The 27,119-nt window shown below is 35.5% G+C and overlaps 1 protein-coding gene across 1 annotated transcript in view; it reads right to left on the bottom strand.

Moving 5' to 3' along the window:
* Positions 1-14,076: 14,076 nt before the first annotated feature.
* The window catches only part of CCDC170 (coiled-coil domain containing 170), a gene marked incomplete in the record, with an annotated part of 31,372 nt that continues 18,329 nt past the window's right edge, over positions 14,077-27,119 (bottom strand). The window contains 5 exon segments of the mRNA XM_072410248.1: positions 14,077-15,943; positions 19,895-20,131; positions 21,580-21,822; positions 23,392-23,565; positions 24,393-24,593. Coding sequence (XP_072266349.1) covers positions 15,806-15,943; positions 19,895-20,131; positions 21,580-21,822; positions 23,392-23,565; positions 24,393-24,593 — 993 coding nt within the window.

Raw genomic sequence — 27,119 nt, 5'->3', positions numbered from 1 at the left:
AAACCCAGAATGGAAACATTTGGGAAAGGTAATTAGGAAAAAAAAATAGTGTGTGTGTGGGGGAGGAGACTAAGCTTACTCCTCACATTCTGATACATTATACGTAAGCCATAGAAAAGTCAGAGAGAATAGAGCACTGAATTGAAAGCTGTTTGACTTAATAGTTGGCTGTATACATATCCTGCAAATCCATTGTATTCACATTATTAAGTCCCAAATTCTAAGTGCTAAATCTCTAAAGCTAGACAAACAACGGGTTGTGAACATCAAAAACTGAAAATGTGTACAGCATGTGGAGAATTGAATCAATTTGTTAAACAGTGCAGAACAAAATCATTGGAAAGGGTAATCAGAACTAGGTTGCTTTCCCTACACTGAAAAAGCATGAACCTAAAAATGATGATAATGAACATGTGTTTGTGACAAACATGTCTTGTAAACCTAAACAATGCCCTGTGAATCAGGTGAATCAAGATAAAAGATTCATAAAAAACTAACATTTTTTGTGAATTAATAATGATAAAAGCATGGCTTTATGTTTCCAAGGGTAGCTTCGAAAAAAAACTCCCATTCCCTTGGATTAATTAAAGCTAATATGTAAGAGACATGATGTTTGTGTTTGCCAATACCTTGGGCTCAAGGCAAATGATTCAGGTTTGAGATTTCAAGCCTAAACCTAACACCAGGACAGTGGCTCCTTGTGTAATCAGTGGGTCTATACCTGGCGGTGTTTGGAACCATTGACAGCTCTTCAGCATTCCAGAGCAAGAAGTAGGTTGTTACCTGGGAAAAGGTTCACAGTCACACTCTTGAGCCTAGTTGTCAAACTAATATCCCCGCCCTGAATATTACACTGCAATAACACTAGGGAAATGTCTTTATTACACGAATCATGTATGGTTAGTATTGTTTTCCTTTAAACATTGATTTTCATTATATTAACTATAGTTGTAACTAAATATCTGTAAGAATTGAAAAAAACACTGCAATCAGTATTGCTTTAATTTTTTTTTTTTTTGTTTTCCTGTATGGTTGACAATTTAAAAAGCAACATTTATTATAGTTCATCCAACAGCAGAACCATTTTATTAGTCCTTTTCAAGGCTTTAGGCAGCATGTAGGCATTTTGAATAAGAGGTTCTTCATAGTAGGAATTCTAGGACTAGGCAATTCTACTAACTATCAACATAATTGCAAACAATAAAAGAAAAGATCCAAATTCCTACCAGCAGACCATCAGCCTTTTCTGCTAAATGAATATAATCTTTGTTCTTTTCATTTGTACAGAATGAACATATTGATTTCTCCAAGAACAGTAAAATGCAGACAAGTTCCAGGCAACTCAGATGTGATCATTCTAAAATTTCTACCCAGTGAAGTTGGTTTTCTTATATAGAAGGATTTCTTACCCGTGATCACATTTTGCTAGCTTGCCCAAGTTAATGTAATTGACCATAAAGAGTGCTAGACATTAAGGCAGAGATCTAGCTTAAAATAACCAAAGAAAGATTAGTATACATATAAAAGATCAAATACCAAAAAAACGTTTGCTACAATATTTACCTCCAATCCAGAATTTTTCGATGTGGTATTTTTTCTGCCACTAGATATTCTCAGTCTGATGGCTAACATCATTAAACTCTCAGTTCTCAGGTTGTCTTGGTCTATAACTTCACATTCTCCTACTTTTTGTTATGCTTTTTGATGGGTTAATAATTATAGGGCTGCATTATTTTGTGTATTTCATATCTGTATTTCTAATTTATGGCTGGTGCACAGTCTGTCTCATCTGTCTTCTGTGATGTTGTTGTGTAAAAAATGGGGGACAAGTATGAATAAAAGCAGACTCATTTTTACTTGTTAAAATGATTTTAAAAAATCATCAAATCAAAAGTGTGAAAATTAGATATGGACTTTAGGCCGCCATCCAATACTGCTGTTCCAGGCCCAATCCACACAGGGCCTGGCCAACAGGTAATAAAAAAAAACAGCAAGGGCTTTAGCCTTAAGAACCACCATCTAAAGAGTGCTGCAGCCAACAAAAATACTGTCGGCTGGATTTCTGTACATTGGCGATTGTGCTCCTGCACTAGGTGTAATTGCCCTAGAGCAGGGGTACCCAAAAGGTGGATCACGATCTACTGGTAGATCGCAAAGGCAAAGCAAGTAGATCACGGAGCACTGCCTTTAAAAATAAACTCTACCACGCACAGGAGTTATTAGGTCCAAGTTTTTATTGTTGGTAGATTATTTTTACTTGGTCATTTTAAAAGTAGCTTGCAACATACACGCATCATATTGCTTACTAGAGCCATCATTAAAGAGGAACTAAACCCAAAAGTCCCTAAAACAAAAAAAATCCCCTTACTTTCAAGCCCGCAGGGCAGACCGATCCCTCCAGCATCCGTCTGCGAGCCAGCGCTCCGGACGGTGCCATCTTCTCCTCTTCTTCCTGGTTCTTCTTCCTACGTCACCCGAACCCAGGTGCGAGATCGGGTGATGTAGGTTGAAAAAAAAATTGCTGATCTCACTGCGCATGCGTGAGATCGCCAAATTTTTTTTACCCACGAAAAGGCTCCTTCTGCGCATGCCCGAGATGCTCAGGCATGGGCAGAAAGAGCACCCAAGAGCCTTTCGGGATACCTACGTCAGGCATCCCGGAAGGCTCTTGGGTGCTCTTTCTGCTTTAACCTTTTGGAAACAAAGCTTTAAAAATGTTTTTTAATCTACTTATTCTTTTGTAAAGAAGGTTTTGTAAAGAATATATCAGTAAGCTGCCAAATGAGTGAACTTGGCTGATTGTTTTTTTCTTTAAAACATTATTGTCTGCAGAGAATCAGCTACCATCCACAACCCCACATGGCTTTTTGACTGATATCAGATTGGCCATTGGACAAAAATGCTTTAGGTCACTTCATGAAGATGTAGGAATTATATTAGGTATTCCAAATTTGACAGTGAATATTGGGATAATATATACATATTTTATGTAGAATAATCCAAATGTTAATAGTAATTCCTTCTTAACTGTTAAAAGAAAAAGGTAAAATACTATACATGGATGTAATGGGTTTTGTTCAGTATTTACCATTTCAGATCCTTTACCTGTATATCTCTTTTGGACCAGAACAATTTCTCCCTTACCAGTTTGGGCCTTTTTAAGTAATTATTTTTAGTGCTAGTAAGACATGGCCAAAAGCTTTTCAATACCAACTCATGCATAGGAATATATATATTCCTATATATTTTCCATTGCTGCTTAGTACCAGGTGTGCTAAATAGGGCTGTTGGCTTCGGGAAAAAACATGGGACCTGGAATTGGGAATCTGGCCCACCCTACTCTTGAGGATTCCCGGTAAAACAACCCCCTGAAAAAAATGTTTAAACAACCAGCAGGGAAATCTAGAGCTTCCCTGCAAACAAATTGTAGTTGGTTTTAATTCACTAGTAAAACCCAACTGTGTTACTATATATAAATAAATATTAAAAGTTTCAAGTATATATATACAGGTTGACAATTGAAAATCCGTCCATCGATAATCGGGATCCTTTAGTTTCCTGGCATGAATTTCAGATCGCATTTTCAATACAGGGTCTGCAGTACCCTGTTTGGCCACTAATGTGCGCACATGGCACTGTTCTGCAGAAACAGCTGTTAGGTCTTGCTTGCTACATTAAATACACACTTAGACGACCCTGCTCCCTCCCTGTCTGACACTTCTCAGGTCTGGAGGTTTTTGGATTTTTGATTGTCAATCTGTATATACAAAACATTGTGAATTAAGGGCTTCCTTGTAAGACCTAAAACCATTATAGTTCATGTATTGTATTTTGATTATATACATTGTGTTAGAACTGTTTAAATGTGTTCTGAAAAATAAATATTTATTTAGATTTGCTATTTAAAAAATAATTTGATACAAAAAAACAAATGTGTTATTTTAGTATGAATTACCCCTAGCAATTTAAAGCAGATAAAATAAAACACTACAACCCCCAGGGGCACATCAGTTTATTCAATTTATTTATTTGGAAATAACTTGTTATCCAGGTAATACATACTGTACAACTAGGCTTCGTTTGACAGTATTGTTTAAAAAAAATTATTTTTAATGCAATCTATAGCCAAAAAGGAACCCATCTGCCTTTGGCCACAAAAACTCACAGACAAAAGTGAAGTCGCTTAGTATACACAGTCCAATGCAATAAGGAATTTTGATTTTTGGGTCGTCACATCTCCTTTAACACTTAAAGTACAGATTAAGATTTGAATAGTGTATTGAGTCAAGGTGTGTAGTCGTAAAAAAAAAGAAGAGGGGGCACAGTACTATCCATGTCGAGCCCGCATCATTGTTATGTAAACACCTCATTCCAGAAAAAAGTGAGGGCACAGCGTGCCCACGTGTGCCCGCCCCACTACACCCCTGATTGAGGGGATTGTCGGGATTCAGGCTTTTATTTTGTCAGTTTCCCCTATAGTCATATTTACCCTTTGTAAGTTTTCTGATTGCTAGTGTTACCAGGAATGGAAATGAGGGAAAAGCCAAAAGTTTTAGTTACTGAACAAATTTGGTTTTAAATGTACTTTTTAGGATGAGAGAGGTTTGTAGATTTTTTTATGGGTGTGGCAGCTTTTGTTTGAAATCCTATCTAAAGGCTGATGATTTATGAACTGGTATCAGTTTAGCAAGGCTTCAATACCCTTTGTTACCCTTAGCTATAGGAACACTTTCCCATGTGTTCTTTTAATCATGTGATATTACAAATAGAGCCTATTATTAAACACAGACCTGATACCTGACTACCTGTGTGTGTTAAAGAACCTCTACTAATAAAACCTACCATTTATAATTTAGTAATGCTATATTTTATATTTCACAAGAGTATGCCTAACCAAAAACTTTTTTACAAAGTTTTGAATAGAGTTGGAGTGGTTTGTCCGGTTTTAATTACTAATCAGCGTTCAGGAGATTTCCCCAGTACTTCTACTGTTTTATCTTTAGTTAAGGAAGGCTACAATCCTGTTTTATATCTTTATTCCTGCCTTTGTACCTGCTGTAAACTGTCCTACTTTCTGTATAGTGAAATTGCGGAGTGTCAGCGGCACAAGAAGTGAGTGTTAATTGCTCCAATAAAGCTGTAATGATACAAGTAAAAGCCTGGGCTCTAATCATTTCCAAAAAAAACGGCTTCACATATATTTCAAAAATACAAAATTAATGTCCTGAAAGGATTTTTTTTCTTAGAAAATTTGAGTGGGTGATTAGAAAACAGGATGACTCACCTTGTACACAGAATTGGAATTTGATTTAAGTGGTTAATTACAAGCTAAACAAATATTATGGGAGGCATATCTCTTCTATTATTATTTCTTTCTCTCAAAACTGAATTTTGGAGCTGGAGAGTGGTCTAGACCTTAATGGTACAAACACTGCAAAGAATAAAAAAAAAGAAGCCAGCTTTAATGTAACCTATTTTATTGGTAAAGTCAGTATGATAGTTACTGTATGGAATAGGATGACACTGCATCCATAAACTTTCATAAATAGCACCACCAAGTGTCCCACACAGGAAGCAATGTACAGTTTCAAAACTCCCAACATACAGTGGTGCGTGAAAGTTATGTGATAATTGTGGTCTAAAATATCAGATTATCAGATTTTCAAACAAGTCCTAAAAGTAGTCAGTCCTGCACATCGGCTCAGGGGTATTATACCCCATTCGTTAATACAGAACATCTTGGATGTCTGTGGGTTTCTTCATATGAGCCATTTGCTTTAGGTCTTTCCATAACATTTCAAAAAAGGTCAGGACTTTGACTTGGACAGAATATTAATTTTATTATTCTTTAACTATTTTTTGGAAGAATGACTTGTGTGTTTAGGATCTTTGTATTGCTGCATGGCTTTCTCTTTCCTAAGATTCAGTTCATGGACAGATGTTTTGACATTTTTACCTTTAGAATTCTCTAGTGTAGTTCAGAATTCATTGTTCCATCAATCATGGCAAGATGTCTGGGCCCAGATGCAGCAAAACAGCCACAAACCAGAACACTCATAACCATGTTTCACAAATAAGATAAGGTTCTTATGCTGGAATGCAGTGTTTTTCCATCTCCAAATGTAAAGCTCATTTAAGCTAAAATGTTCTAGTTTTGCTTTAACCACCCATAAAACATTCTTTCAGTATCCTTCGGGTTTCTCCACATGATATTTAGCAAACTGTAGTCGGTCAGCAATATTTTAAGGGGAGAGCAATGGCTTTCTTCTTGCTTTCCTGTGATACACACTATGTTCTAATGGTGGACTCATGAAGATCAACATTTGCCAATGTGAGACAGGTTTTCAATTGTTTAGAACAGAGGTAGGCAAAATCTGGACTTTAGGCCCAGCCAGTATTCCAGTCCGGCCTAACGCCCCCCTAGTTATTTATTGTTGGGTCCGGCCTATTTGAATTGTTGCGTTATCACACGTTCCCGTGATATCATCAATATCATTGAATTCCCACACAGTAACCCCAATTACTATGCCTAAAGAGCAGAAGCAACGTGCAGCTGACAGTCTCCGGAAGGTTGACCCTGAAAGTCATGTCTTCAACCCCGAATGGACTGAAAAATTATTCTTCGTCGAACGCGGCAACAAAGCTCTGTGTTTAGTGTGCAACGACACCAACAGCACTTTCAAGCGGTTGAATCTCAAGAAGCATTTCGATGCCAAGCATGCGCACGTGTACAGAGACTACACCGCAGATGAGCGGAATACTGAGGCTGCTCGCTTGCAGTTACAGTTGGAAAAAACCTTTCCTTGGACACCTTGTTTCTTCTGGCCTAGTGTGCCTTCTTGACCTCCTGAAATGGCCTAGTAGTCCAAAATGTTTGCCGCCCCCTGGTTTAGAAGTTACTCTGGGTTCCTTTGCAACATCTCAGACTATTACACACTTTTTATTTCGAGTTATCCTTAATACATGGTGGAGTCCAAACTCTTTACAGATTGTCTTGTAACCTTTTCTAGCTTTATGGACATCAACAACTCTTTTTCCCCAGACACCTTCTTTGTTCGAGCAATAATACGCATACACAAATATGTCAAATGGGTGATCAGGCTTTGCACTCACTCACATCTGATTGTCAGCCCACTTACTAAAAACACCAGACTCTGATTTCACCTCCAAATTATATGATAATTCTAAGGATTCTTTTATTTGCCACATGCAGTCATGTTATTGGGCCATTTGTTTCAATAAATACATGACCAAATATCCTAATATTTGTTTTGTTTGTTTAACTAAGTTTTTTTTTTCTTTTACTACTTTTCTTTTTACTTTGAAAATCACATGATGTTTTGGGTCACATTCATATAAAAATATACATGTACAATACATTTGCAGTATACATATGTATTTTAATGTATACTGTATTGATATTTATTTACATTACGGCAAACTTCTGGTAAAAATAGGCATGGGAAATTGTGCAATGTCATAGGGGATGTGCATCATTGCAAAAATGTTTTATAAAAAATACAGTTTAGAAAGAGAGCTTTCATGCAGCTTTGAGGAAGTACACAAATTCTTGCCTCTAAAAGCTGTTTTTGATGTTAATTTCTTTCATACAAAAGTGGGGTTTCCCTAAAATTTCAATGAGATTTTTGTGTTTAACTTTACATTGATGGTTTATACCATGATAAAACTGCATACAGCAGTTTGGCTTTTGGGCTTTTTTGTAGCAGTTCTGGTGTGGTTGATACAGGTTGTCGGGGTAAAAGAGTATCATTTTAATATGAACACAAATATGCCAAATAAATCCAAAATTGTAAAATTTGCAATGTTTAGCCTTTGAAGATTTCCAAATAGGCTGTCACAAGGTCACAAAAATGATCAATCCTCCTCTCCTCATTCCCTCTTTATAACACTTTTGCCTAGTGTTAACTGAGCTAGAATAAAGAACAAAAGTCTTTACTGATTCTACAATCGGCAATGACTTGGCTACCGTCTTTCTGTATTCCTAATCTCTACAACAATGATTTACAGAATAGGAGGAATTTTCCCCCGCTGTATATATGTCCCAATGTATGTGCTTTTTTTGGTTAACAGGTACTCTATTTGGATTTTCAGGCACTGCTTTATTTATTGGGCTAGACCCTGAGATGTCAGAAGAATATATTTTAATGTTTTGTTTGCTTTTAAAAGTGTTTGGTTTGGAAAGAGGGGCAAGATGAGATGATCAAATAATGGATTTACATATAATAAATCTTGCTTGCTTTTTATTGATTTAGGATCAAAAGCATCATTTTCAAAGTTAGGTTTCCTATCAAACACCCTTTATAGAATTTTCAGAAATAATTTTATATTTGTCCCTATTTGAAACTTATAGTTTAGTGTTTTTTATCAGAATAAGGATACACTTGGACAGGTCATGAGAGCATCTGACCTAAAAAGGATTAGTGAATTGACAATATACTTTATTTTTTAATAAACTCATTTAATCAAACATTTTTAGGGCTCCATTTCGAAAATAGGGAATCTTACTTTCCCTCAAACATACCCACTCATGGGAATCCTCCAAGTCCATGTATTTAAATGATGGTAATTGATTCCCATGGAGGAAAGAATAATGATGTCAGATTCCCTGTTTTATTATAGAATAAAATGAGTTCTTAACATGTGCATGTGAATAAGTGAAATATCGGGCTACAAAAATGAACATTGCAATTATTTTATTTGAGTTCAAATAAATGTATCTTTTTATTTGTGTTAAGATTGTACAGTATGTTCTTCTTTTTTGGGGGGTTTCTAGTGAATATGTTATTGTCTTCTTATTAGTTGTATTTGCATTTCATGTAAGCCTGTTGGCTTTTTTGAGGCCAAAGTTTCCTGATTTTGCCCATGTCATTGTAAAAATTCACCTTCCTTGACCCCCCACCACCCAATATGCTGGCCAGATCTCTGAGATGCACCACCTATGTCTCATATTGGGAAGCATGTGGTTCTTCCCTTCCTCCCGTAATGGAGTATCTGGTCCCTTGGTAGCTGTTCTCTAGGCTTGAGTAGTGTCACAAAAGAGCAGAGGGAAGAACATTATGACACTGAGGAACACTAAGCGTACCCTTGTATTATGGTTTTTACTTGGGGCTCTGGAATGTGAACAAGGCAGAGTGATGAATGGGGGTAGGTAAGAATCAGTAACAGGGGAGGTGGATTAAATGTAATAGTAACAGGTTCACTTTACCAAAACTGGCCTTTCAGGGCATGACTGTGTTAAAGATTGTACATTGTAAAGTCCATAATGGTTGTATGATTACAAATATATATATAAATAGAGTCTGAAATATAAAAGCATGAATGAAACACTAATAAAATAATACTAAACTAAGATACTTCTTAAGTAATAACAAACCATGGCTGCCCAGGTTAAGAGTGCTTATGTTAGGTGCTTCCAAATAAATGTAAATGTTTCACAAGTTACCCCTGTTAACCTCCCATCCTCCCTTATTGGAATTATATTAAACAACTGTCCCAGGTCATTGTGACCTCAGTCTTATTACTGAACAATATGCAGTGTCGCCAAATGGACTCAAGAGTTCAACTGTTAGTTTGGAAACACATAAATGCAAACGGCTGTACTTTTTTTATATGCTGACAATTCCCAAATTATTCATTTGCACATAAAAAAAAGTATAGTTATAGAGGAATTACTTATCACAAATATATAAAACATCTACATCATAAAATCTGACAGAATGAATTACTTTAAGTACAATTTAAAAAAATAAACAATTTGAGACATTTAGGCTCCTTTTTAATTTAAGTTGCAGATATCTATTATTTTTGGACATATTGAAAAAAGTTAGTGCTACATGTTTGAAGGCCAAAGTGACAAAGGGAACCACCCATGGGTAAAGCTGGCATAAAGAAATGACTTGGAAAGGAAGGCTTAAATGATGGGTGCTCATGAGGTCAGGTACAAAAATTGTAGTCAAACATCATGCAATTTACTGTCAGAGCTCTAATGAATGAATACATATGCTTTCTGATACAACTCTGTCCCAAACACATGGTTGGAAACTGTTCTTGGCCTTCAGATGTGTGCAGGATTGTGTGAATGCTGTTGTACTGGGACAGTATCCTGACAAAACAAAACAAGCTTCCATAAGCAAATACAGCCAATTACAGGAAATTAAAAACTAAAAACTATTACCATAATGTCCTATAAAATTCTATATAGTATTCAGCTGTGTTGGTGGCCACACAATTCAATGTAACTATTCTTAAAACTGGCCAAACAAAATAAAACAAAAACAAAAACAAACTAAAGATCCTCTGTTTAATTGATTTAGTGAACTCTTCGACCTTTTAAACTTTGCCAAACTGACAGATTGACCGTGATGAGATTTTGACTTCTGATCAATTGAAAAAAACATTTAAGTGTGTACTGGAGAAAATAAAAAGATAAAGATCAATTAAATATTCCTTTTTAAAGATAAGTTTATGAATAAAAGGTCATATTTTGATTAACATTTTAGTCGATCACAATACTATAGGTTTTATACTGTTTATTATTTTACCTGAAGAAATACTTGTTTGCAAACAATCTAACTAGATTAACCACAGATGGTAACCATAAAACATCTTCTATTTTTGAATTCCAGTTTTAGTTTTACCATAACCATAAAAGGTTGAACAGAAAAAAGCAAAAAACCAAGCAATGAGATCAAAGGAACTGTCTGCAGAGCTCAGAGACAGGAGTTTTGCAAAACACAGATCTGGAGAAAACTATAAAAAATATTCTGTTGCACTGAAGGTTCCTAGGAGCACAGTTGCCTTCATAATTCTCAACCAGGACTCTTCCCAGAGCTGGGCGCCCGGCCAAAGTGAGAATTCAAGGGAGAAGAGCCTTACTAAAGGAAACCAAAAACCCAATAGTCCCTCTGACTTAGCTCCAAAAATCCTGTATGGAAATAGGACTAAGTTCCAGAAGGACAACTATAACTGCAGCCCTCCACCTTACTGGGCTTCATAGTTAAAGTGGCTAGACAAAAGCCTTTCATCATGCAAAACACATGAACAAATTGCACTTAATTTGCAAAACAGCACCTGATGGACTCTCAGACAAGTGTCTCTGGTCTGATGAAACCAAGATTAAACTGTTTGACCTCAATTCTAAACTCAAATATGTCTTGAGGTAGTCAGGCACTGTTTATCACATGGTGGTGGAAGCATCATTGCCGTTGGGGTATTTTACAGCAGCAGATCTGGGAGACTGGTCAGGGTTAAGTGAAATCTAAATGGAGCAAAGTACAAAGATATCCTCAATGTAAACCTGTTCCACAATGCTCAGGAACTCTGGGTCAAAGGTTCAACTTCCAACAGGATAATGACCCAAAGCACACAGCAAAGACAACACATGGGTGGCTTAGGGAACACTGAAAGCTGAATACTTTCTAAAGCCACTGTATGTATGCACTTTGTCTCTAACTGTTGAAAGAGCTAGCTTTACAAATGAGTTCTGGCATTCTTGGAGACTTTCGTATCAGCTCTTGAGCTAAATTTTTTGAGCCAGTGAGTCTTGAGCAAGCAAGAATTTACTTGAAATCTATGCAACTTGTAGACTATTTTCCTTACAGATAATGGTTGATTTCCAATATTCTGGAAATCTTTTTAGGCGTAATTACAAATGAAAAGACTGAGAAAGAGTAGGGTATTTTTGATGCAGCAGTGTATTAAACAACATAAATTTAGACAAGGTTTTACAATGTTGAATCACACAGCAAGTGTATGAATTATAGACTCTCATTAAATCCATAGGCTAACTGCCATAGGAGGGTGCAAAAGGCTAGACATTGACTCCTATGTTTGGTCGCAGAATTAAGCATATAGGAGTTAGAGAAAAGATTGATGTCGTGGGCTGACGCATTTCGCCCGTAGAGGCTTCCTCAGAGGACTTTGGGACATCCAACAATGACTGTATACAGAATAAATATGTATATATAAGTGTAAAGCTTGCATTAAGCCTAAATTAACACATTACAAACACTGTACAACTCCTATTAATATGTGCAGGCTTTTAAAAGATAAAACATAATTTGCAATACACTATTATTCATATTAATAAGAGGAGATGGAGGTATTGCTAGAAATATGACCTTACATTGAAATATCTTTGCAAAGTACATTTTATGTTATAAAGACTAATACACTAGCTAATATATCAAAAGCTTATGATGGTGGTATTTGTGAAGGTATCATGAACATATTATATTGTCTGATAGAAGAATCAAGAACATGTAGTCTGGTACTTACAGTTAGAAGTATATTAGAGAGTATTCAGAGGAGTCAGAATCACAAGTGACTGATGAAGCACATCAATTCCATTACTAGAAGTTGTAAATATGTGTTATTAGTCATACATGTAGTATGTCAATGAGGATAGGAAAGAAAAATGAAGGGTAATGGTTGATTAAGTGGATATATATTGTGAGTCTAATGTGTGTGCCTAAAAGACACACACCATAGTAGAAAGTGGTGATGTTATAGTACATTGTAATGTTTAATGATAAAGAAAACTAAATAAATAATAATGATAATAAAAATAAATACTGCATGTATTATATATTTTTAAGTTGCTATTGTCCACTTATAGAATAATAATACTAAATACTAAAAATAATAATTATGATAATGGTAATCAAATGGTAAGTCAACCAAACAATATTTAAATAAAATAAAACCCTTTTTAGGCACCTAGACAGGCTTATAGGCATCTGCATCCTTCTTTTCGAGGGCCTAAAAAAGCTTTTCTGATCTTGACATGTTGACATAGCAGCGCCTATACTAAAGACCACAGCATATGTTTAAAATGTAGGTTTAAATATGAAAGATTCTACGTGCGCACATCCTTAGGAAATTGTAATCATTGTCACCTAGTCTACAAAACCAGATTGTAGTTTCACGGATTTAAAGGGGCGCACATTTTTTTTTTTATGTGACAAATCTGTATTTTTTATTAATTTAGCTTAGAAGATTGAATACGCTATGTCCATTATATATAGGTCGTCCTTGTTTACAGACCGCCCACACTTATGACCAGCTCAACCCACGCATACACTGTACAGGAACAGTACAGTGTACAGCCCCACAGCGAATCCTCTTCAAGTATCCGGGCTCCATCTGTCTTCCACTTTCGTGATCTTCCACGATCCCGGTCTGCAGAGTGTGCAATGAACTTGTCACTGACAGGCGCTGCACACTGGTGGTCTTTCCTATGCGTCTCACTTACCAACTACCAGGTCACAGAAATGAAAACTGTTCATTAAGTGAGGCACATCTATATGTTAAAAAGCCATGGAGTATACTTACATTTAGATAAAACCCTGTATACAAATTAATACAGTTTGTATAAATACACTATTTAAAGTTTATCTGTATATATGTAATATTTACTCATTCAGGAAAACATTTGGTACTTTTACTCCTAAAAAGAAGCCCGCAGACAACAAACTTTTTAATTTAAAAAGTCAGTGAATTAATATACCTTGTTTTTTTTCTGAATTAGGAGAGAAAAGTAACTTTCCTGCTATAATCTTTTTTTCTGCTAACATAATTACAGTAAAAAAAACTACCACTCTCTGACAGTCTGTCCTCTGTGTCTACTTCGTTACTACTGAATTTTATATCTCATTTGTGAATCCACACTGTCATTCATTTGAGCAAATGGTGAGCCATTTCTGTCCTCCGCTGAGAACAGTACACCTGTCTGAGTCATGAAATAGCCATCTCCCTAAAAAGATTCTGTCACTTTGCATGTCAGTATAGCAAAGATGATTAAATTCATGATATCATGAATCAGAATTTAAAGGTACCCCCATAAAAACATTAACAGTGAAGTTTGCAAAAAATTATCATATGTTACTGAATCGCTTAATACAAATAAAGATATATCATTTTTTTTTAATAACACCTGGTTATTATACCAATGATATTTATTTGAATATTTTTTCAAGCCATTGCTTATTTTAATTAGGCAAAACCATTAGGTATATATATTACAAAATTAAGTATGATGCAAGAATGAAACAGACATTGTTTTATTTGCTGAGTCTTTAATTGAAAAAAGTACATATTACAATTAGGTTTTGTATGATCCACAAATCCAAAGAAACTAAAATTAAAACTATTTTTTTATGCTTGATTAAACAGTACTTTGGTTACTGTAAAAACCATAGCAAGTTGTATTGGTCCTATGAACTTGGTTCCCTTGGGTTCATTAATAAAACATTTCATTTCCTGCATAAATACTAATGCTTTTATGCATATGAAGTGTAAATTGTTCCTGAGAATAAAAGTTCTGGAAGTATTATATGATATTAGTGTTGATGTTCTCACCTTTGTTCAACATGATTTATAAAATATAATAAAGCTCTTTTAGTGAAAAATGCTTTATGTTTCTAAGAAATAAAAAGATGGGATTGTAACACTTCTTAGACCTTCAATGCAAAACTGTGTGTATAAAAACTAATACTGGGTCTTTGCTTGATTGAACATTATTTTAGGTAGAAGTTTTTCCAACCACATCTTTCCAGAAGAGAAAGTTTTGTGAACATAACCACCAAATTTGTTTAACCATTGTCCATCGTAACTGCAGATTGTGAACAACATTATATGCCAACTCCTTACATTCCTCATAGTTTTCAGGACTGCGTATACTCAAGCAGCATTGCTGGGTACCTCTTCTCTCCCCCCTTACACACAAACACACACCACTGCAGTCACTGGAAAGCAAAATAAATTGTTACACCTCTCTTGCACCATTCTCAGGTTTGTTTTATTGGAAGTTTACCAACTAGCATCCTCCCAAAAAAGCAGTTGCTTGAAAGATAAGAAAGGTAAGTTTCCAATGCCAGCCAAGAGCTGTAAATATTTGTCACGGATAGTGTACTGAGAAGGCCATTTTAGCATCAGCACTCGGGATAGCTTTTAGGATTAGTTGAACTGTATATTCTCAACCTGCACTACAGAATAACAATGTATGATTTATCTTCCCAAAAATGAAGAAAACACAAATGGTAAGCCTAGTGGGAAATTAATAAAATAAGGTTAACATTTTGTCTTATCTCTCATTCTCACTTTACCCTGAACCTGCCTGAAGAAGTCTGATAAAACCACAATGGTTGCGGCTCCATGTTTAACAAGTGTACCTAGTAGGGTGGTTTAGCTTCAATTTGTAATTTCCAAATTGTAGATTTCCCTTTAATGAAAGGTAGATTTTAGCTCTCCTGCCAAAAACTTTTTTTTACTTGTAAGTCATTGATTCAAAAAAAAAAAACTTTGTCTTCAATAATGGGCAAGCTGGAAACCAATGAGGCTAATCAGATTGTTGGGTTACAGATTTTTTTCTGATTTTGGAATTCTGTTTAATGCTAGTATGTGGAAATAAGCTGCTTTTACTGTCCAAACTTCTCTGTGAGACATGTTTTTGGTTCCATGTATTGAAAACATAAAGACTCAAAGGCTTCACAAGGTGAGCTAAACTGGAAACTGGTGAAGGGAACACACCACCAATGTCTCAAACATTAATTATTCCCAATTACACAAATCACAGATGTACGTACATATATTATACTAAAGATGTTGGAATTACCAGATAGCATTCCATATTGATAAGTTCTAACCTTAGTTTAAAATGATCTCATTTATTCAATCAAAACGTTATATTTAAAAAATATTTGGCAAAGGTGTTTAAGAAACAAAATCTGAATATTAGCTACAAAATGTAAATCATAAAAACATATATTTTTATTGTGTGAGGTTCTCATGCACAGGAAACAACATGATGATGGTGAGAGTGGACGAGTCCTTCAAGCCTTTTGATAATCTCATAATCTGGTAATGCTAAATTATTTACATTCAGTCCCAACAAATGAGACACCACCTCCCGAAAATCTATTAGCTATAAAAGAAGAAAGAAAAGAATTAAAACAATGTTACAAATGAAAATAGTTACAGAGAAACATACCTTTTGCATAAAGGTTAAATATAAAATACATTTTTCTATTACCAGAATATAAATATACTAACATTTCTTTTACACCTTGTACATATTCATATTAATAAATTACTGAAAGAAGTATACATTTTTTTTTTAACTTCATTTACACTACACAGATATTCATACAGGTGAGTTGATCTAACCTTACTGTAGTTAGTTAGCTCGGGTAGTTGCAAAAAAACTAACATTTTTAAAGAGGGTATGGCAATGGCAGCATCCATGGCTTTCAGATGTTGTGTAAAGAGGGAGGCATAAGCAGAGGTGGACATAGGTAGGTGTAAATTTGCTATTGTATGAGGACCCTTGTTAGCTAATGAGGGTTTGAAGTTAGTTCAGCGGGGGGCCATAATAAGTTCTGTACAGGGGCCCAATGTTGGTTACATCTGCCACTGGGCATGAGAACTGCCATTGTCAATTTCTGAAAAATCTAGTTGCGGATTAAGAACAAACGTGCATAAAACAAACATATTTGACAGCGCAAATACATGACTTTTTCTTTTCTTTTCATCAAGGATCTTTAATGGTATAAACTATTTGTTGAAATACAGTAAAGTTTTTTTAAACGTTGTATAGTTTGGTAGGTAAATCTCTATACAGATGTCTGATATATGTAGGATTGCTATCACTAGAAATTATCATTTCCATTGACAAATGAGCGAGGGTATTGTACGCACAGGTCTATTCTGTTCTAGAAGAGGGGAGGGGGCAGGACAAGCGACACTCTCCTCAAAAGGAATGCATAGTGGCCTTACCCAGCTGGTTGCTCATCAATCAGTCAGGGCAGATTAATGAATGGTGTTGAGAGACTACTCTATACATATCAGATTTTAAATAAGCATGACTATTGGTTCCTGGAGATTTAGACAAAGATGAAGATCAGATCACAGTTGAGGTGACGTTTATACAACAATGCAGAAATCAGAACAAGGGAATACAAGCAGCCAATAGTTACCTTATTGCTAGAAAACCCTTTAAGTAGAATATTAAACACAAGTGTACAGAACAAAATATATTGACTCACATTTGGGGCATAAGAGTTGCTCATATATAGTCCCAGAAACCTTACATTACAAGCTGCCACAAACACACATGCATCAGATTCTACCAATACAGTCTGCTTTATGTTACAGAAAAATGAGAGAATCCTATAAGCACTGAATAAAGCAATTATATAGTACAGGTGAAGGTTACATGTCTTGTATTATACCACTGCAGCTTTCTTCAATCCTCCTTGAGCCAGAACTTACTGAACTGTTCTCTTCATTGTGGCAAGGTACATTTTGTTTGTTTATTGTAACTAATTTTTTTGCATCCACCTTGTTCTGCTTATGTTTTCAAACCCAGCTTATGACCCTCAAAAGGTTCCAGACTTTATTTAGGAAGAGTTGCCATGGCAACACAGAGTCGCCCGCCATGTATTAAGCAATAAGTTAGCGCAGCTAAACATTTGAACGTCATTACCTGAATTTAACAGCAAAACAAATTAAGGAATCCTACTAAATGTGTTATACATATTATTACTTACAAAGCACCTTGCAGTTTACTGTTGTATTCTATTTATTAAATGCGATGAAAGGTATGGTTTCTTAGTTTACAATGTTCAATAAGGTCATGTGAGATTAAGTGCTGTTTTAGAGGTAATTGCAAATCAGCTACAAGACTACAGAAAAGCCCTCAGGAGTAGAATCATAGAAGTGTCAGTTTTGCTTGTGGCTCATGTTTCCTGTTGACAGATGAAGAAGGTGACAGCATGGGAAGAGCCCAGCAAACATCATTGGCAGACAGGGTGTTCTTGTGCAATAGATGCATTATTGGAGTAAGTTGGTTAAGTTCAAAAAAAGATGTAAGCGTTTCATTGGTGAGATGGCAGAAAGGGAAAAAAAACTTTAAGGGGTTTGGTTAGGGGTAGGGGTATTAGTTGGTGAGGTGAACATAGTATTAATCACAATCATAGTAATATTATCAAAAATGTGTGGAGTCAAAAGGAGTGAAAACCCCTTTTTTATGTTCTCAGTTTTTAAAAGGACACACAAAATCAACAAAGTAAATGCATGCATGTACCTTGAGGATTTAACAGGGGAATTAGACATTTTGATGGCCTTTAAAGCATGTTATCCAGACTCAGATGTGGCAAATACACTTATCCTGATGCGTGCAGCCCTTGCTACAATTATAATAAGACAGCGGTGCTAGTTACGCGGCAGACATGACAACCAGCAGAGGCCGAAGGCACCAGAATATATATAATTGTACCATCTCTGAGCCTGGGTTATGTTATAAATGCCAATGAAAGTAAAAAGCCTGAAACCTGCTTATTTTAGGTATCAGGGACTGTTTCAATGTACAAAAAGTTTATTACCGTCTCAGAGTAAAAAAGGCAGCCATTCTGATCAGTTTATAATTAGTTTTTAAAGAAGGTGGACAAAAGTAATTTTAATAAAAGTTTTGTGGTGACCAAATACCTGATCTAGCCATGTTCTCCTTGGACCAGGAAGTACCAGGTAAATGGGCAGGGGTAAAGATACATAACACATACACTTGAAGGAAAAAATTGGGTTTGGGTCTAATGTAATACAGTTGGTTATTATAGGTTTATAGTTTCTGTTTTGCAAATAAAACAAACAAACTGACATATTTGCTTAGCTGATATATTTACCGGTACTTGTTTTTTTTTGTATATACTTTTACAGTGGTCTATAGCTTTTCTCCATATCCCCTGAGGAAGCCCATAAGGGCGAAGCGCATCGGGACAGGAGACTTTCCACTGTAACTATCTGTATATGCATATATGCTCAGTCACAACTGAACTTTTTGATGTTTGCAATAGTTGGTTTTAGAATACTATAATACAGTTTGCATTTTTACAAAACTATTTTCTCTTCTCCCTTCCCTTGTCCTACAATCCTCCTTACCAGCATTCCCTAGAATTCGGTTTTAATGCATTTGATAAAGAATTACTGACTGAGTTTTTACTTTACTAAAACATTTTTTAAAAAAATGGAAAATCCCTTTCAAAGTTTCAGATGTTATTGAAACAAATTGCCTAACTTCTGAAAAAAACAAAGAAATCAAACAACGCTGTGAAAAAAAGTCTTGCTCAAAACAAGTTCATTTTACTAAGTCAATATACCTCACTGCTTCCAAAACATGAACATGGATGGAGGTACAAAGTCAAACTTAATGATTAGTACCTGGAGTACCTGAGAGGTGCAATATTTATTGTATCAAAAAATGTTTGTAGGATTTGTGTGCCCTACTACAGATGCTATATACTCTATACATCTAGTATGGAGCCTACCTCCTTTTTGTGTCTGACACAACTTATGATAGTGAATTTTAATATTTAGTAAAAGCATAAAACAAAATAACATAAATTATGTGGATTGTAAATTGGTGATAAAATGGGGTTCTTGGTGGAAAATGAAGGCATATAATATCAGACAGTACTGTCTCTGGGTGGTTTGCCACCGTAGGTGCCCGGGGTCCTTCCCAACAACCTCCACTCAAATTTGTAGCTCCTCTTCCTATCCCCTATTCCTATATTCACTGTAGTACACACATACCTAATGTCAAAAAAGTCACTCTCTTCTAGGACTCTTGTTTATATAAGGTTTATACATTTTTTCTGTGTTTGTGTTGGTTTCCTTTAGGCACTCCAGTTTCCTCCCACATCCCAAACAGATACTAGTAGGTTAATATTTTTTTCCTTGTAACAGACTTTACACTATGGTATGAACATTAGATTGTGAGTTGTTGACATGACTATAGATGTAAAACAATGTATTAAATGTAAAAATACATAATTATAAATATATATCGTATGTACAAACACACACACATGCACTACATTACCTGTTTTTCCCTCTTGGAAACTTCTTCTAATGTCTTCTTAAGTGTTTTTAGTTCACTGGTGATCACATCCATGTAGTTGCCTGTTTTTTCTTTTTCCTCTTTTGCTTCTCTTTCTGTAAATTCTAGCTCTGATTTTACAGACTGTAACCTCTTCTCAGTCTTGCCTTTAACTTTCTCAAGTTGTTCCATAGATTTGTTGAGTTGTTCTATAGTTTTGTGTTGCTCTAGTGTTTTGATCTAAAGATACATGTGCAAATTATTATAACTTATACATTATCTTTTTATAATTATTCTCTTCATCTAGTGATGATATGAAATTCTATAAGAAACCATCCAACCTGTACCATACAACAAAAATATTTGCTGTTCCACAATTATTCTTTATACTCAGCAGATCATTTGTATATTATTTTATCATTACTTGGCATACTGTTATCTACACCTATGAGCTGTCACAGAATCTATTGGTACATGGAAATATAATACAAGCAAGTTTACTCCTGCACTTATGTTATCCTGACCTCTAGTGTTTTAAGTGTGGATTTCAAGCTTGAAGAAACAGTAATTGATCTGTCCTTTTAAACTACTGTAACATAATATAGGTTCATCTAACAATTATAACACATATCTAGAAATACAGTTATAGTAGGCATTGACTGATTGGGTAAGCTCGGAGAACTACATATTGCATGTGACATCTTGAACTTAATATCTGCATGCAATAATTATAATGATGACTGCATGGTATTTCTGAGGTTTTCTTGACAGTGGACCATGCATGTGCAACGTGTTTTGAAATGACAGTGTCGAAAAAACATTGTGACCTTTTAACAGGAAGTGGCTGAACAAGGACCTTTGAGAGTTTTTATACTACTAGGAACTACTCTCACACACTTCCTTCACAGCAAACAAAATTTATCTAAAACTAAAACTAAAAAAAAATGTCTTGAACTGAGCTTTAAAGATAGCACAATGCCACTGTCTCTTCCAATTTAATTTAATTTAATAAAAAGAATGTCAGATTCTCTATTCATTGACCCTTTTAGGTGTAAACAAACAAACAAAGCTAATGGCTGAATCCCTGTTGCTGCCTATTGATATGCAATTAGTAGGTGGCTCTATATATTTATACATATGAACAGGCATCTCCTTTGATAATACCTGGGTGTCCTTACAGGTAATTCAGACACCAGGTATTATATTGTGGGATTGAGGTACGGGTATGTCTTATCTGCAGAAAGTTAATAAACTGCTAAAAACAGTACAACTTTATACATTAGGAGCAGCTATAGTGACAGATTATGTTACATTTTATTTTGCCCATCTTGAACAGGACTCTGTCTCTTTACCCATTAAGGAAGTAAGCTCTGTGTTTTTAGATGTTTTGATAACATACTTCCCCATACCCATATGAGAAAGTAGTAGTAATAAAACACAGTTGATGGAGAGGTGAGTATTAGTGGATCGGAATAGTAGCTTACACAGACACTATTATGTTGGCGATTCAGGGCCTGAACTATGCATCAATGGAGAAAGGATGATCCCCACGGATTGGCAGGGCATTGCAGTATAGATGAGTATTATTAAGGTGAGTTGGTTAACAAATATAGTGTCACTTTATTTCTTCTCTAAATAAAACATTTGTAAAAAATAATTTTTAGAAAGAGGTATAATAAAGTACTCACCTTTAACTCATTAGTTTCAGAAAGTCTAGATTTAAGCTCAGTGACAGATTGCTGAGCTGCACCTAAATCTTTTTGCAGCCTCTCCACCTTTTTCTGCAAAGTCCGGACGGTCAGGTTGGCCTCATCTCTCTCCACTGCCAGAGCTGTGCGGACTTGTTTTTCTTCTTCTAACTGAGCAATTTTTTTCCTCAGAAGCTCCATATGAAGTTCTTTGCTTTCAAACTTTTCTTTCTGGGCTTTTAACTGATGAAGATTAAGTATATCAGTAAGTTATTATGTCCATCACTAAAAAAATGTTTACCTTAATTTAGTGGAAAATTATTTGCACCACATGCCATGGAAAGCACATACACTACATCTCCACAGTTTTACCACCATTAAGATGGACATTCAATCAAAATTACATTTTTAGTTTGCATGATACCACTTTTTCTACATTGCGCTGAATAAAACTATTTTTAATAGATTGTCTGCTGGCTTGGATAAAATAAAGATATATGTTATATTCATATGAACCACCTGTGCTCCCTCTTAACTACAATTGTTCCCTGACACTTCGCTCTCCACTGTATCAAAAATAGGATATCAACAAGGAACAGTACAGCTAAGTATACAACATTCATTCTTGTAGTCATTTGTCTGGGTTGTGCTGAATAGTTTTTAACTATGCAACTATCTGTAATACTAATACAACTAAAGCAATTTTCCTTACTGTTGCTTCATTGACAGGGAAGTAGGAAGGCCTTACTTTTATTAATGGAAGAGTTTCAGCAGAGGAGAGGAATTCAACATTTTGTACATTTAAAGTAAAAATAAATTTGATGCAAAAGTGCATATTTGTTGTGTTCTTGCCTAAGGGCATATTAGGATCTTAGTTTTCCAAAGAGTTAGACAGTGAGTTAGACTAAGTGAAAATAGGTAACTTTGTCTTTACCAGCACCCTGGGCAAGGCACTCAGAAATCCTGTTACTCCTGTACTTTGCAAACTTTAAGGCCTGTACTTATTTGTCATGCCAGGACTATCTTATTTAAAATTAGCAAGAGTTTTATGAATTAAAGCATATATAATACCTCTTCTATGTGCTCACTTTTGTTCTGTTGAATAGATCATTGAAAGTGTTGTGTATCACTTATAAAAGTAAACAAATTACCCTTGATCCTGGAAGACAAGGCTGTTTTAGGTGTATGTTTTTGGGTAACTCACTCAAGTGAGTTGCTTAGCGCACCACCCATAGGGAGAATCATTTTGGTCCTTGCACTCCTAGCAGCCACCTGCCCCCTTTATTATAAACCTGCTGCTCCCCCATCAACCCCAAACATACACACTGGGCAAAAGTGAAATACTGTGGCATAAAAGCCATAGCTTACCTGTTTTAACCAAACTGAGAGATTTGTGTAGTTTGATCTCAGCACTTGTAATATGATGGCATTGGCTAGTAGTGCTATTTTTAGTATTGATAAACAACAAAACTCACTGACAGCATACACACATATCTGTAATTTTACTTTTGCATAGCCTTAACTTTGAGTACCCTTTAGGGTCTGAAATAATTACCAGCACTTCGAAGAAGAAGTGATAGGTAAATAGTACAAACACTGTAAATAAAAATCTGTGAAGACTCAGTGTGTAAAGATGTATTATGAAATCATCACACAATGTAGTCTAATCTACAACATACACTTGACTATACTAACGTTATAATTATAATAGCAGTGAAAGCAACATATGTTACTTCCGTACGTCACCAATATTAATGTCAATGAGATCTAATAAAGTAGGCTAAATGATTGAACAAAGGCAGCGACATTTACCTTTCTTTGCAGATTTTGTGCAAGTGTCTTGTTTTCAATGACAGCATCTGATTCCAATTTGACCAACTGATCTGCACGGGCAAGGATGACATCCAGACGCATGTCAAAACCTACATCAGCAGTTATTCTGTCCAACCTCATCTTTTCAGACAGCTGCTCCAAGAACTTCATGTACTGCAAAAAGTACCAGAGTTAGAAAAGTGAACTATGCAAAAATAAGTTGTAAGGTGTCTGCTGAAATAAAACAGTAGTATGCAATATCTCTTTATGATTCACTGGTACCAAATGATCCAAATGATTCACTGGTACCCGATAAGTGAAATGTTTTGATGATGAGGAGTTTATAAATCTGGAAAATACCACTTATCACTTACACATATTATTAAAAGGGAAATCTTGAATATGCTTGCAATGTGCAGAAAATATTGGTTGACTAGTTTGGCTGCTGACCAAAACATCTTCAGGTCAGTGTGGGTGGGTAGATGATTACAGCAGCAACACACATTTACTATACAGACTTTGCAGTCTTTGTACAATACACCTTTGATTTACTAGTTTCTTTTATCAGAGGGAAAATAGCCAATTAGCCTGCCATGTGGTATTGATGATAGACAGTCCATAACAGTCAATTAATTGTGATAGATTAAACAATATGGCAACACCAACACACTCCAATATATCAAGTCTGCCTTCAGATCGGTTTAAAACATCTATCATAATCTAATGGATGATGGAAAAAAGTTAATGATCCGTATTCTAATGTTGGGATTTATTAGAGGCAAAGTAGATGGCAGCAGTAGCATATACCAAATGAGCCACCTCCTCCATGACATCAAAAAAGGAAAGTACCTTTTTTACACTTCCATGGGTACTATGGTGGCATTTTGTTAGAAGTTTTTATTTAACCTCACACACTATTCAGCATTGGATATGAAACTGGATGAATAATTGGGGGGGAGTTTTAGCTACTGGAAAAATTTGGATGGTTATAAAATTCCTACCTTTTGCTTCTCATAACTGAGATTGTCACGCATAACGTCTCCAGACACAAGTTCACCTTCAGCCACTTTTAGCCGTGACCAAAATTCTTCTAGTTGCTGCTCTGCTTTCTTGGCTCTAAGCAATGCCTCTTGGTGCAGATCTGCTTGATTCTGAAGCTGGTCGTTAAGTTTACTCACTCTGCTTTCCAACTGTGTGGTTACCTTTATAACACAACCGCACAGAAAGCTTGATGAGCAAATATGCACAAACATTGTGACTAAAAAAAAAATATGTATTAAACATTATTAACATAATTTGCCAAAATTTAAATAATCAGTTTTTTTTAAGAAAGCAAAATTAAAGACTTGATTTATTACATTAATTCCATGATACAGTGGTATTCCACACAGGCCAATAATGTACCATGAGAGCCAGCATGTCTCCTAATTGTTTCTCCTACTTAAAAAATGCTTACACACATGAGTACACACTTTTGGTATTTTTAACTAATATAGTTTATGACCCTACTCTTCTTTTGACTTGACGTATTACCCTGGCAATGACACTTGACATGATTTACAGTACAATCCTGTCTTTTACACTACAACTAATATGATTCAGTAATTTATTCCCCTGGTACTGATGATGCCTGAGTTTCTGTGAAAATTCAATACCATGGGTGCTAGTAGACTACAGTAGCTGAGGCATGTACTAGGACCTAGTCAGATTGTAGGCAGTATATAGTGCACGTCCATTGACACTAATAATAAGTTTAGCTTCAACTTACCACCAATGTCAGTTTGCATTTCACTACTCACCAGTAATGTAAGGGGAACTAAACTGATTACTTTGCATACAGCATATCTAGGACACTCATTTACCTGCCACACTCACTAAGCTGTGCTGTATGTGACATACTAATAAACACTGCAGATAGTAAACTAGGCCATGTCAAACAGAACAAAATGCTCAGCGGACCTGATTTATTAAAGCTCTCCAAGGCTGGAAAGGATACACTTTCATCAGTGAGCCTAAGTGATCCAGCAAACCTGTAATGGATTTCTTAAAAATCTTTTGAAAATTCATAGCAAATGTTTTCAATTCTGGACCAGATTCAGGTTTGCTAGATCACCCAGCTTCACTGATGAAACTATGTCCTCTCCATGTTTGGAGAGCTTTAATAAATCAGGTCCATTGTCTCAACACTTGCTTGATTGTAAAAAAAGTCATTAACTATTTTAAATAATTTTTATAAGGTAGGCTCACACAGCATGCAAGCTTTTTGTCTCTCTGCCAAGTTCAGAAAAACTTGTGTCTGTGGGACTCCCGCTTGTGGCTCAGTAACAAAGTCATATTTTGTGGGTACAGGGCATGTGAGTACATGGTGTGCTATCTAAACCTCAAATAGGCTTGTAGTTTTTTACCTACTCAGATCCTAAGGTGCACCCAAACCCATTTGCTTGTCTCTCTTTGCACCCCTAGCACACCTTTCACACCCCTAGCACATCTCTGACTAGTACTGTGGAGTTAGAATAATCAGATATTTTTCTTCTAGCACCTTACTAAAGTAATTGATCTGTTTCCTATTCTTCTTATGCAGTACACAATGGGCCAACTAACACATCATATACATTTATTACTTAACTAGGGGCAATCAAATCAGTCAGCAGCAGGAGTTCACCAAACAAATGTAAATATTATTTCTTGATAAATTCAAGATATTGGTGATCATGATGTAGAACTGTTCACTCCACACAACTATAGAACTGTAGAACTTCTACAACTGTAGAAGTTCACTCCACACAATCTTAACACCTCACTTCAATAACAAAGAATCTTCACAATACTCTACCCAGGAAAAGCAGACACAGTGTGAACAGGACAGTAGCACAAACAGTTCTGCTGTCACATTATATTACTTTTTGATTTGCAGGAGGAACGGTTTCTGTGTCCCCATTATTTTTTATTCCAAGCAACCAAACAGGAACTGAAAAAACTCAAGATGCGACATTGACAACAGAAAAAACATAACATATCTACTAATCCTTATCCAGTCTACTAAATGAAAGCATTTTTTGTAACAACCCCAAAAACAAGATTCTCCACCTTTACTGACCCAGTGACCACAAAGGAAATGAGGGAAAGGCTTTACTCCATCAAAGAGATTTGTCTATGTTATGATTGAAGAGTTTCCATAGTGTCCTGTTAGGTGAAAAGATTTTTCCAGAAACAATCAATGAGGGGAAATCTCTCCATTGTTGCCGTGGGCAGCAGTCTTGACAGAAGTTCTAATTCTTTCTACCTCTATACAAATCTAAAAAAATTGAACTCATGCTAATCAAACTAATCCAATGGCTTTAAAAATGAAATAAGAAACATGTAACAGGTGTTTGTTTTTTATTCACAGTAGTAAGGAATTTTTTGATTCAAGTAAGGGTACAGGTGCACCAGGTTTGAGAATGAATGTTTTTTTTTTTTTTTAGTATATTGCAGTCTCTGTGAATTACTATTGTAGATATAGGACATTTCTCCTTGTACCTTCCCGAGCACAATATTATAGTGTTTAGATTGCTCATGTACATCCATAAAATAATAATAATAATAATGACCTATTAACCATCATTCTACTTACTGTTATTATAACATTACTGCAGTAACAGAATCTACAAAGCCAGGGCTAGCATTACTTTATCCAAAGAACTCTAAATGCATGCCCTATAAAGTATATAAAAGTATATAAAAAGAAT

The sequence above is a fragment of the Pyxicephalus adspersus genome, chromosome 4 (genome assembly GCF_032062135.1).
Source record: "Pyxicephalus adspersus chromosome 4, UCB_Pads_2.0, whole genome shotgun sequence".
NCBI classification, from domain to species: Eukaryota; Metazoa; Chordata; class Amphibia; order Anura; family Pyxicephalidae; genus Pyxicephalus; species Pyxicephalus adspersus.
This window is presented reverse-complemented; position numbering and strand designations above follow the sequence as displayed.